The 13,091-nt window shown below is 52.4% G+C and overlaps 1 protein-coding gene across 1 annotated transcript; it reads right to left on the minus strand.

Moving 5' to 3' along the window:
• Positions 1–371: 371 nt before the first annotated feature.
• On the minus strand, positions 372–2,984 carry LOC124656560 (GDSL esterase/lipase At2g42990-like). The gene is made up of 3 exons (XM_047195279.1): positions 2,610–2,984; positions 665–1,157; positions 372–568 (listed from the first exon to the last, which is right to left on the minus strand). Exons 1-3 carry the CDS (start codon positions 2,982–2,984, stop codon positions 372–374), a joined length of 1,065 nt encoding a protein of 354 aa, XP_047051235.1.
• Between the last annotated feature and the right edge of the window lie 10,107 nt (positions 2,985–13,091).

Here is a 13,091-nt window from a genome sequence, read left to right on the forward strand (position 1 = left end):
TTTGACCGGTTGCTGAATTGCGTTGTATCCCCTCTATTCTCTCTCTCTTTCTGGAACCTCTCTTCCTCGCTGCTGTTCTTCTGAACTATGGCTTGTATCTGAATTCCTGTGAGGTGAATCAAGAGATGTATGCTGGACCATAACAGTTTCGACATCTTTTTCTAGGAAAAGAAGTGATCACTTCAGTACAAAACTCTAGATTTACGATGGATGGTACATAGGGACCTTCTTGTACAAGAGAGATCTCATGCTAGAACTGTAGAACATCACCCTACATTGAATAGATGGAATACAATTCTCGAAGCTTAACTAATTAAGCATGTACGCACGATGTTTGCCTTGGAGTCCATGTAATTGCGATCGAGTCCATGTCAAGGGAATCGGCGCGTGGAGGTGGCATTTAGGATTGCACTGGCTATGATCTTGTACGCCCTCTCCGATGGATGGACGGCATCGAAGAAGACGTACTTATCGGCATCGTCGCACGTCAAGGCGCTGTCCAAGCTGCAGAGCACCCCTGTCTCGACATAGCCAGTGCCACAACATCCTTGCACCGAATTCTCGAAACCTGCAAGCCGATCGATCATCAGATTCAAACGCCAAGACCAAATGTTAACTTACGCTGCACAGTTAAGGGGATCAATGAGTGGTCGAGCACACTGACCATACTCCCATGGCCTGTCAATCATCGCCGACATGAGACTGTACTGGTCGACGTACGCCAGCCGCGCGCCGGGCAGCTGCCAGTTGAGCTTGGCGACGAGCCCCCTGAGCCGGCTGTTGAAGCTCCTCGCCACCACGTTGTACACCTCGTTGCACTCCCCGGTCGGCCTGGGCAGGTTCATGGCCCGCTCCAGCGGCAGGCACCCGAGCGGCGGCAAGCCGACGACCCTGAACACGCGCGCCCCAAGCCCATGCACGGCCCGCAGCGCCGCCTCCGCCGCGCCGACGAGGTACGCCTCGTACTCCGGCAGGGTATACCTATAGCCCCTAGCGGGGAAGACGAGGTAGTTCTGCAGGAAGTCGCTGACGCCGATGCTGAAGATGTAGAGAGCGTGGCTCATGATGTGGTGCGCAGCTGCTTGGCCTTTCGCGCGCCGGAGCCTCGCCCTGTACCGCCTGAAGTGGTCGATCTGCTCGCTCAATGTCATTGCTGACTGCATCCGGTTAGACTTTTGTTATAGCATCTCTAGCGGCATGTGAAAACTGGTGCGAAAAGGAGGTATACAACAACCTGAAATCTTACGAGCGGCCGCGTGCCACACGAACCTCACGAGCACACGCACTAGGCCACAGGCTGTTGCGTCCCACTGGTAGGCTAGCTAATGTTAGGTGTCATTTTTCAAAAAGCTGTAACTTTTAAACCGTGCGATGAAATTACAATTCGTTTTCACTTCTAAAATCTCCACGATGAGAGCTTCAAAACTAGATCACATTTTCATATGTTTCGACGAAATTTTTTAACAAGCAACTTTGATGTGCGACAGAGCAACTTTATTGTGCAGGAAAACAACTTTGATGTGCGACAAAACAACTTTGGTGTGCAACGAACATGAACACTTTTTGGTATACGAAGGCACAACTTTTGTGCCCAACAATAATCTTGGTATCCATAGGAGTAATTTGAATGTGTGACGAAGCAACTTAAGTGCCCCGCGGAGGAACAATCGTGCCCGGCGACGCAGTTTTCAAACCCTGGAGAGCAACTTTGACGTCCGACCGAGCAAAATTAGTATCCTGTCGGTTTGTGATGGTCCAATCTTGGCGTCCAGTGAAGCAACTTTGGTACCCACCGAATAAATTTTGACGGATGGTTGAGCAACTTTGGCGTTCAGCAATGCAACTTTTATTGTGAATGTAGATTTACGTTGTGCAGCAAAGTTGCTTCCCCCAACACTAAAGTTGCATCGTCTCGCATTATAATTGCTTTGTCGCACGTAGAAGTTGCTTTAGAAAAAACTTCATCAAAATACATAGAAACGAGATCTAGTTTTGAAGAGCTCACCGCAAGAAATTCAAACGTGAAAGCGGATTCTAATTTCGACATCTGGTGCAAAAGTTATAGGCTTTTAAACATTTTAAAAGGACGATTAATGTGCATGATGTCATCATAGTGCATGTGCTACAATAACCATAAATAATAGGTGTTCACACGGACAAAACTAGTCTGCTTCCTTTTTTGATTGAGTGCTCAGATGTACCAATGGGCACGCGGCCGCTCCCTAGACTCATCCATACAACAACGTCGTCCCAGCCTTTCCAAAGCATCGTTCATATTGTCCACTAGATACCACAATGTACAAAGGCGAACGCCTAGCTCTAGGGTTTTGCATGTTTTTTTCAAAAGAACAAAGTCCGTTTTTTTTTTTCTGAATGAAAAGTTTAAAACGGACTTTGTTCTTTTTGAAAAGAATGTTGAGAGTCCATTTTTAGCCCCCTTTTTGAAATCACATTAATCACATTAATAAAGATAATCGTAATTGTCTAGAGTCTAGATGTCCCATATAGACAAGCTGTTGAAAAATTCAAAGCGTCTGAATTTTCGAAGTCGTGCCTGGATATAACGTTGTTGCAACGATGGAGTAGTAATTAGCTATGTGCTTGGTTACCGGGATTTGCGCGGTCATGTTGTCCAGACCGGCGCCTGCGGAGGCGAAGCTGACGCCTGTGGCGAGATGGTGGATGGTGTGGCTAGGATCGAGGTACGCCGGCACGGAGGGCGGCAGGCCCAGGGCCTCGGAGACGAAGTCGGCGGGGAGGCGGCCGTTGGAGAACCGACCGGTGGCGACGCCGCCAGAGTAGTCGCGCCCGTACGGTGGGTGGTTGCCCCTGGCCATGGTCTGGATGAAGTTGTTGTTGCCCGTGTCCGCCGTGGAGTCGCCGAACACGATCACCGCCGGGACCCTGCCTGGAGGATCAGCGGCGGCAGCTCCCCGGCGTGCCGCTGCCAAGACCACTTGCGCGAGGACAAAGAGAGCGGGCATGGCACGTCGCACTTGTCGCAGAGGGGACATGTTTTTCAGGATTGCGAGCTGTGAATGCGCGCGCGGGTTTGCCTACACACCAAGAGCAAGATTTTATATATAGTGATAAGTACGAGCTCTCACATAGTAGCAGTTAGGCCAACGATGAGCCGAGGTTCTTGTTCATCCATCTATGAGGCGGTAGCTTCTTGCAGCCGCCGATCTTTGGTGCATTTATTTGGTGCAGTTTACATGCAACGTAGAGTAGATCAATCATCTAACTAAAAGTACAACTCAACAACTGGTAGTTAATTAACTAATTTTCGGTGGTGCTTTCAATGTGTACCACCCAATTCTGTTGCACTGAGGTTAATTACTCTCGAAACACTTAGAAAAAGGTTAACTAGTCTAGGCTTGAACTTGAGTACTTGACCATACTCTGAAGACTAGGGTGGCAAGGGCAAGCAAGTTGTCCCGCAAAACAAAAAAGCAGAGCAAAATGAGTTACGGAATAGAAGGGAATTAGAGCAAGATCAACCCAAAAACTTGTCCCGCATCACGGCCCTTGCCACCATAGTAAAGATCAAATGAAAGCCAAAAAAAAAGGTAGACGGCCAGAAACAATTGGGATCATAGTTGTCAGCATCCCGATAGACACTCCGATATCGTAGTATCTTACAATTTTACGATACTACTATGGCCAGGCCAATGAAGTATCATAATGATATCTCAATTCGGTAGTATCTTACTCGTACCCGATACGTATCATGGTATCGATACTAAGTCGATACCATACGATCCCATACCTATGCTAACAAAATATGAACACAATAAAGCGGCAAGCTGAAGAGTAAAAGTTATTTGTAGTCTCAAGGCTAACTAGGTATTAAACATTTCAACGTCCAACCGTTAGTCTGAGTGAGATGGGTATAATAGAAGAGTTTATACATACAGGGAAAAAGGTGTACTGGTTCAGCATATAGTCTTTTTTTGTTTTGCAGATTCAACGTAGGCTTAGCCTAGTGGTTGGGGTCGCAGTGGCGCACCCTAACAACTAGAGTTCGATTCCTGTGAGGAACGAATTACTGAAATTGTCACGCCAAGTCCCGCTTCTACTATATCAATAGTGTTCTAGTTTCCTAGACACTGGTTGGGGTCACAGTGGCGCACCCTAACGACCGGAGTTCGATTCCTGTCAAGGACGAATTTCGGAATTGTCACGTCAAGTCCCGCTTCTACTATATCAAAAAGTGTCTAGTTCCTCCTAGACACGGTTTCATAATTAGCTATGTTTGTAATGCATCATCTACATAATCAGCATGTATGAAAGACATAAAATATGCCCCAAATTCAAATTAAAATTTTAATTAAATTTATTTGAGGTACGTTATTAGTGTATATATTATTTAAAATAAAAATCTCATAGTAGACAAGAAAGTACCCCGATACTGAAAACCTTGGAACAGATGATGACAGCAAGAGGAAAGCACAATGAGGACTTAGGGGCCGTCAATGCCACGATGCAATATTGTACCAGTTGATCTACAAGTGCCATATTCTGCACAAAAGTAGCCTTTTCCTACAAAATAAAAAGGGATCGTGGCTTCTATGAACACAAACCCCCTCTCAGCTCCTTCCAGACTATGGCTGCCGCCTGCCCGGACAAAATCATCGCATTTTGTGTAGCTACTAGAGAATACATCCTGTAACCATCTCCCATGACATCGAAGGCCTCCTGCAAATCTTCATATGAGGTTATGTCTTCGAGCCACGATAGCCCCACCATCTCCCTTCATGTTGCTCATCCTTTGTTTCATCGTGGCCTCCCAATTACTGCTCCCTAGCTTCTTCTTTCTCGCTTGACTTGCTACTCCCAGATGTTTTTTTGCCCTTCTTGAAGAACTGCTGCAGCTCCTCAGTCAAGCCGGTGTATACCAGCATCGACTGGACAATGGCGAAGATGTTAGCCTTTTAATTCTGCACACCATAGTTTCCAGTTTTCAGTAGGTTCAGGTTTATTTTTCCTTAACTGAATTTGCTGTCACGAGGTCTGTTCGTGACATGCCGTAGCTAGGTGGACCAGTTCTCCGCAAGTCCTGGTCGTAGGTTTAGTGGATGACGTGATCACATCGTGCTCGTTAGTCGTGGGATGGCACGGCCGTATCGGATCGATCCCTGATCTCTCGCTCCTTTCCGTTTTCCTTCGCAATCAATAAAAGGAAGGCGAGAACAGAAAAGCTGCAAGGCTTTACGAAGCACAAACTCTCTCAGTTCTTTCTCTGTATCTCTCTCTCGTACTCACGATCGCGAGGTAGAAGTAAGGGTTTAGGATAACATTTGGTATCAGAGCCCTAACCCCATGGTTGGGACTCCCCCTCCGCCACCACCGCCGCCCCAGACGGCGGCCGCCGGGAAGAGCGTCTCCAAGAGCCCTGGTCGCGCGCGCTCTGAGAGCCGCGGACGTTGCAGGGTGAGGAGCCGCGGCGGCGAAATAGTTGTGCGGGAGACGATCGTGCGGGAGGGCGGCGGCGGCAGATCCGCGTCCTGGCCCACGCTCACCAAGACCAACTACACGGAGTGGGCGATCCTGATGCGCGTCAAGCTCCAGGCCGCAGGGCTCTGGGAGGCTGTCGACGCGGACGACACACCGGAGCGTCAGGAGAGACAGGCGCTCGGCGCCATCCTGAGCTCGGTGCCACCGGAGTTGGTGCAACTCCTTGCCGCCAAGGACAACGCCAAGGCCGCATGGGACATGATCAAGACGATGCGCGTCGGCGTGGATCGTGTCCACGAGGCGCGCCGCCAGCGGCTTCGCAAGGACTTCGACAACCTCCGGTTCAAGAGCGGTGAGAATGTTGAGGACTTCTCAATCCGCGTCTCGAGCGTCGTCACCGAGCTGCAGTCCCTTGGAGACACCACGTCGGAGCTCGACGGCGTGCAGAAGATTATGCGCGTCGTTCCGACCAGGTATGCACCCATGGCCTGCTCCATTGAGACGTTGCTTGATCTGAAGGAACTGTCGATCGAAGAACTCAGCGGGCGCCTCACCGCGTCGGAGGGGCGTGGTGAGCCCGAAGCTGAGACGGGCGAGCGCGTACTTCTCACGGAGGAGTGGCGTGCTCGTAGCGCCAGCCGTCAGCCCGGATCGGGAGGATCCGGCTCCGGTAAGCAGCAAAAGGGCCGCCAGAACGGCGGGAACGGCGGCGCCAAGGACGGCGCACGCGCCGGAGGCACTGGCCCGTCCAAGGACGATAAGTGCAGATACTGCGAGAAAAAGGGCCACGGGGCCCGTGACTGCCGCAAGAAGAAGAGGGAGGAGGAGGCAAACCTTGTCCAGCAAGCCGACGAGGAGGAGCCTGCCTTTCTGATGGTGGAGCTGTGCGCCATCGCGGACAACGCGATCGCGCCACCAGCGCCGCAAAACGCCATCCACCTCGTCGAGGATCGTGCCTAGGTGCATCTGGGGCGCGTCGAGGAGACCGAGCCAGGCTGGTACCTTGACTCCGGCGCCAGCAACCATATGTCTGGCTGGCGCGCGGCGTTCTCCGAGCTTGACACGTCGGTGCATGGCACCGTCAAGCTGGGCGACGGGTCGACAGTGGCGATCGAAGGCCGTGGCACCATCCTCTTCAAGTGCAAGGGCGGGCGGCCACTGCGCGCTCGGCGGGGTGTACTACATCCCCAGGCTCAAGAACAACATCGTCAGCCTGGGCCAACTCGACGAGTTCGGCTGCCAGGTTCTGATCGAGAATGGCGCCTGCGTCGTGCATGCCCGTCGCCGGCGTCTCATGGCCAAGGTGGTGCGCGGGCGAAACCGCCTCTACGTCGCCGATCTCAAGGTGGATCAGCCAGTGTCACTGCTGACACGCGGCGGCGAAGACCCGTGGCTGTGGCATGGGCGCTACGGCCACCTGAACTTCGACTCCCTCGGGAAACTTGGGCGAGACGAAATGGTATGTGGCCTGCCCCTGCTGAATCATCCTGACGCACTATGTGACAGCTGTCTCGCCGGGAAGCACCGCCGCGCCCCATTCCCTCGCGTGGCCAAGTTTCGAGTCGACAAACTACTCGAGCTTGTCCACGGCGACATCTGCAGGCCAATCACGCCGGCGACCCCGAGCGGCAAGAAGTTGTTCCTTCTCCTCGTCGACGACAAAAGCCGCTACATGTGGATAGTGCTGTTGGAGAAGAAGAGCGATGCAGCCGAAGCGATCAAGCGGTTCCGCGCCGGGGCTGAACTGGAGTCCGGCGAACGACTACGCACGCTCCTCACAGACAGGGGCGGCGAGTTCACGTCCGCGCACTTCCTCGCGGACAGCGGCATCCAGCGGCATCTCACGGCCCCCTATTCTCCCCAACAGAATGGGGTCGTGGAGCGGCGCAACCAGACCATCGTTGGCATGGCGCGGAGCCTCCTGAAGGCAAAAAGCATGCCCGCCACATTCTGGGGAGAAGCGGTGAGCACCGCAGTCTATCTCCTGAACCGAGCACCGACGCAGAGTGTCACTGGCATGACTCCCTATGAGGCGTGGCATGGAGCTCGCCCAGATGTGACTCACCTGCGGACCTTCGGGAGTGTGGCGCACGTCAAGGACGTGCGGCCGCACCTGAAGAAACTGGAGGACCGGAGCCGCCCGATGATCTTCATTGGGTACTAGCGCGGCAGCAAGGCGTACCGCTGCTACGATCCCATCGAGAAACGCGTGTGCATCAGCCGTGACGTCGTCTTCGACGAGAAGGCCAAGTGGAATTGGGCAGCGGAACCAGTCAGCGTCTCCGGCGCCACGAGCTCGTTCACGGTCGACTACATGACCATGAGCGAGTTCTCAGAGCCGCGGGGGAATGCCTCTCCAGCGCCACCCTCGCCGGTCACACCGGTGTCAAACGCTGCATCGCCAATGATGAACGACACGCCAGGGCCCACGAACCATGGCGCAGCGTCACCAACAACTCCTGACGCTCCGACGCCACCACCACAGGTCCAGTTCGCGTCGCTGCCCACCAGCTTCGCGTCCATGCTCGACGCTGCTGACAGTGGTGGGCACCCGCACCGGTTCAGGACCCTGCAGAACGTGATCAACGCAGGACCAGTTCGTGACGATGAAGACGAACAGGACGCCGAGGAGCTGCACCTCGCCGCGTCTGAGGCACCCAGCTCGTTCCGTGAAGCGGATGAGCACGCCTGCTGGAGGCAAGCGATGCGCGACGAGATGGACTCGATCACGGAGAATGGCACCTGGGAGCTGGCCACACTCCCCGCCGGTCATCGCCCCATCGGCCTCAAGTGGATCTTCAAGGAGAAGAGAGACGAGAACGGGGCTGTACAGAAGTACAAGGCTCGCCTGGTGGCGAAGGGATTCGTACAGCGTCACGGCGTGGACTACGACGAGGTGTACGCTCCCGTCACACGGCTCGAGTCAGTGCGCCTCCTCCTGGCACTCGTCGCGCACGACGGCTGGGCAGTACATCACATGGACGTGAAAACTGCCTTCCTCAACGGCGAGCTGGACGAGGAGGTGTACGTCAGCCAACCACCTGGCTTCGAAGCGCCAAACAGCCGCGGCAAGGTTCTTCGCCTGCGCAAGGCCCTAGAACTCGAAGCTGGACACTGAGCTGCGACGCCTCGGCTTTGCTCGGTGCCCATCGGAGCACGCCCTGTACAAGCGCGGCGAAGGGGGCGACCTTATCCTGCTGGGCATTTACGTGGATGATTTGATCATCACTGGCAGCAGCGATCGCGGCATTATCGCGTTCAAGGAAGAAATGAAGAGCACCTTCCGCATGACTGATCCGGGCAGGTTAAGTTTTTATCTTGGCCTGGAGGTGGAGCAGAGGGAGACTGGCATCCTGGTGACCCAAACCGCGTATGCTCAGAAGATTCTTGAGAAGAGCGGATTGGCGGGCTGCAACCCTTGCTCGACGCCAGCAGAGAACAGGCTCAAGCTCAGCAAGGACAGCACTGCAACACCAGTGGACGAAACTTAATACAGAAGCACTGTCGGCAGTCTCAGGTACTTGGTGCACACACGTCCTGACATCACCTTTGCAGTCAGCTATGTGAGCCGCTTCATGGAAAGACCCACGGTGGAGCATCAAGCTGCTGTTAAGCATGTGCTCAGGTACATCGCCGGCACACTTCGCCACGGATGCTGGTTTTCGAGAAGAACTGAGAAGGCCAAGTTGGTCGGCTTCTCTGACAGCGATCACGCTGGAGATCAAGATGATCGCAAGAGTACTTCGGGAGCATTCTTCTTTCTCGGCAGCAGCCCGATCAGCTGGCAATCACAGAAGCAGAAGATTGTGACTCTCTCTTCGTGTGAGGCGGAGTACGTCGCAGGACTGGAGCAGTTTGTCAGGGGGTATGGCTGGCTCGGTTGCTGGGCGAACTGACGGATGAAGAGACGCACAAGTTCGAGCTCTTCATCGACAACAGATCTGCAATCTCCCTCAGGAAGAACCCTGTGTTCCATGACAGGAGCAAACACATCGATCTTCGATATCACCCGAGCCAGCCGACAGCACCCGAGCTTGTGATGCATGTAAGCATGGTAGAGTCCCCTCTGCAGGAAAGCAGGTGCTGCGTCCAGCTCTCATATGACTTATAGAGCAGAGAATTAACCATCATAAACTGTACGTTGACAATCTGCCCAACTCAATCCAACTTAACCCTGTCTAGGTGTGTTGTTGTCTGGCATTACATATATTTCACGTTGTAGGGGCATGGGTGTTCATGATTTTTTTTTCCGCAAGTGTTCACGTGATGTGTGAGTTTTGACTTGTAAGATTTATGTGTGTTGCAGCATTGCCACATGCACTTTTCCTCTATATATACCACCGGTTTGTGTTAGTGTTGCAAATTGCTATTACGAGAATTAACGAACTATAAAAATCCTTTTCAACTATGGGACGTGTAATCATCATGTGTCTTGTTTTGAGCTACCCATATCTTTAGCCAGGAGATGCTATGCTACCATTATAGTGGTGAGCCTTTTTTTAGCCGATTATTGATTGAGCAGATGGAGAAATAGCTAGGAAAGTAACCAGAGGGTCTTTTCCAACATGGCGCTGCCGGGTGTAGATCATATGACTACACAGGAATTTGGCCAATCCTTTGTATGCATATGAAAAAAAATCCCAAAAAATGTTGTAAAAGATTTGAAAATGTGTAGGTAATATGAGTTTGAAGAGAAATGCGGTGCGGGAGTTTGTCGCATCGGTTCGTGTTAACATTGTGTGTTTCCAGGAGACGAGGATCGATGTATTCGACGATTTCATAGTTATGCAGTGTTTAGGGCCTGCCTTCGATGGGTATGCGTACCTCCCTGCCATTGAGACGCGGGGGGGAATTCTTTTGGCATGGGATACCTCCGTGATAGACATTGCCAACACGAGTCTAGATACTCACGCTCTCACAGGCGAGGTCTCGACTAAGGATGGTAGAAAGTGGTGGATCACCACGGTCTATGGGCCGCAGAGAAATGAGGATAAAATTAACTTTCTGACAGAACTGATGGAGCGGCGATCGCTCTGCCCTGGACCCTGGATGCTTCTAGGAGACTTCAACCTCATACTCTATGCATCGGAGAAGAACAACTGCAACCTGGATAGGAGCATGATGTCCAGATTCCGGAGCTTCGTGCAACAACTGGAACTTAAGGATCTTTACATGCATGGAAGAAAGTACACGTGGAGTAATGAAAGGGACCCACCAACGCTCACACGCATCGACAGGATTTTGGTTTCCATCGACTGGGACCTGGAGTATCCTGATGCGCTTCTTCAGGCGCTTCCTTCCTCTCTATCTGACCACGTACCACTACACCTCTCGATCAGCGCGTCACTAAGGCCCAGGAGGCGATTCAAGTTTGAATTGGCCTGGATGAAACTAGATGGGCTTGATGAGGCAATAAAGGAGGCCTGGGTTTGCGATCGGAGGATCACAGATCCGTTCAGGAGGCTCGATGGTCTGTTCAGAAACGCGGCGCAGCACTTGCATGCTTGGGGACAGAGGAAGACAGGCAACATCAAACTACAGCTTGCCATCGCCAATACGGTGATTTTTCACCTGGATGCAGCACAAGATAGGAGACGCCTGTCTCAAGGGGAGATATGGCTGAGGAAAACTCTGAAGCTCACGGTGCTCGGCTTATCATCGTTGGAAAGAACTATGGCTAGACAACGGTCTCGCATCAGATGGCTACAGGATGGAGACGTTAACTCGAAACTGTTCCACGCAGTGGCAAATGGTCGAAGGACCAAGAACTATATTGCTTCTATCCGGGTGGGGGAGGAAATCATCACCGAGCAAGATCGGAAAGTGGAGGCTTTCTCGGAGGCCTACACGCATCTCTTAGGATCTATACAAAACAGGGAATATACGCTTGACCTCGAGGCCTTGGGCATTGTCCCGCGTGACCTGCAAGATCTGGATGCAATTTTCACTGAGAAGGAGGTTTGGGAAACTATCAAAGAAATGCCGGCGGATCGGGCCCCGGGCCCAGACGGGTTTATAGGAGCATTCTATCAAAGGGCATGGCCGGTGATCAAGGCGGACATTATGGCAGGTTTGCACAAGTTAGGAGTTGGAGATGGAAGAGGCTTTGCCAGGTTGAATCGGGCCTTGATCACCTTGATTCCGAAGAAGCATGAGGCTGCAACCATTGGTGACTATAGACCAATCAGCTTAGTGCATAGCTTCTCGAAGCTCTTCTCCAAAGTGGTTGCCAACAGATTGCGCAAGAAATTGCCGGATATTATCAGCGCAAATCAGTCGGCATTTGTGAAAAAAAGGTGCCTCCACGACAATTTCCTGCTGGTGAGGCAGGTTGCAAGAAGAATCAATCAGCGGCGACAATCAGGCATTCTTCTTAAATTGGATCTGTCTAGAGCATTCGATAGTATTTCATGGGGATTCCTGTTTGAGGTCCTCCGGAGGCTAGGGTTTGGGCCCCTGTTTCTCAAGTGGATCATGCTGCTGCTGCAAACAGCAAATACTTCGGTTATTGTGAACGGGGTGCCGGGAAGAAGGATCCTGCACACTAGAGGCCTTCGGCAAGGGGATCCAACTTCGCCGATGCTGTTTGTGATGGGGATGGAGGTTCTGACGGCAATTTTGGCGAAAGCGGTTAATGAACAGATGCTCACGAGTTTGGCGGGCATTACAGCCCTACAAAGGATATCAATCTATGCAGATGACGTGGTCATTTTCTTGAGGCCGGCGGAGCAGGAGCTATGGACAATCAAGCAAATCCTGATAATTTTTGGTGAGGCGTCCGGGCTGCAAGTTAATTACTCCAAAACCACAGCCACTTTGATCAGAGGGACGGACGAGGACAAATTCAGGACACAAGAGATCCTCGGGTGCCAGCACGTCGAATTCCCAATCAGGTACCTAGGCTTGCAGCTGGCTTTGAGGCCCTTGACAAGGGCAGAGTGGCAACCCCTCTTGGACGCCGTGGTTCACGTGCTCCCGGCATGGCAGAGGGGTCTCATTGGCAGAGCAGGCAGACTTACGCTCATCAAATCAGTGATCTTAGCGAAGCCAATCCATCACATCTTGGTTGATAAACCGCCAGATTGGCTCGTGGCGGAGGTGATTAGACATATCCGCTCGTTCTTCTGGGTGGGCAAGAGACAAATCAATGGAGGCCATTGTTTAGTGGCATGGGATAGCATCTGTAAGCCAGAGCGCCTTGGTGGTTTGGGTGTGAAAGATATCAGGTTACATGGGCTGGCGCTAAGAGCAAGATGGGCTTGGCTTCAGAGAACGGATCCGAGCCGACCTTGGCAGGGTTTATCGTTGGCACTTGATCCGGAGGCCGTGGCAGTGTTCCAGAGTCTGGCTCGAATCACGGTAGGAGACGGGAGGAGCGTCCTCTTCTGGAGGGATCACTGGATCAACGGCAGATCAGCGGAACAGATAGCCCCCTTGGTGTTCTCGATGGTCTCTACGCGGAAAAAGAACAGCAGGAGGGTTGCAGAGGCTCTGTTGGAGAATGACTGGTTGTCAGACATAGACATGGATTTTTCGATCGAGGCCTGCGCACAATGTGTGAATCTTTGGGAGGAGATTGAGGTGGTGCCTAGGAACAACCAGGTTCCGGATTCCTTCTTCTGGACCGGGTCCAC

The sequence above is a fragment of the Lolium rigidum genome, chromosome 5 (genome assembly GCF_022539505.1).
Source record: "Lolium rigidum isolate FL_2022 chromosome 5, APGP_CSIRO_Lrig_0.1, whole genome shotgun sequence".
Taxonomy (NCBI): domain Eukaryota; kingdom Viridiplantae; phylum Streptophyta; class Magnoliopsida; order Poales; family Poaceae; genus Lolium; species Lolium rigidum.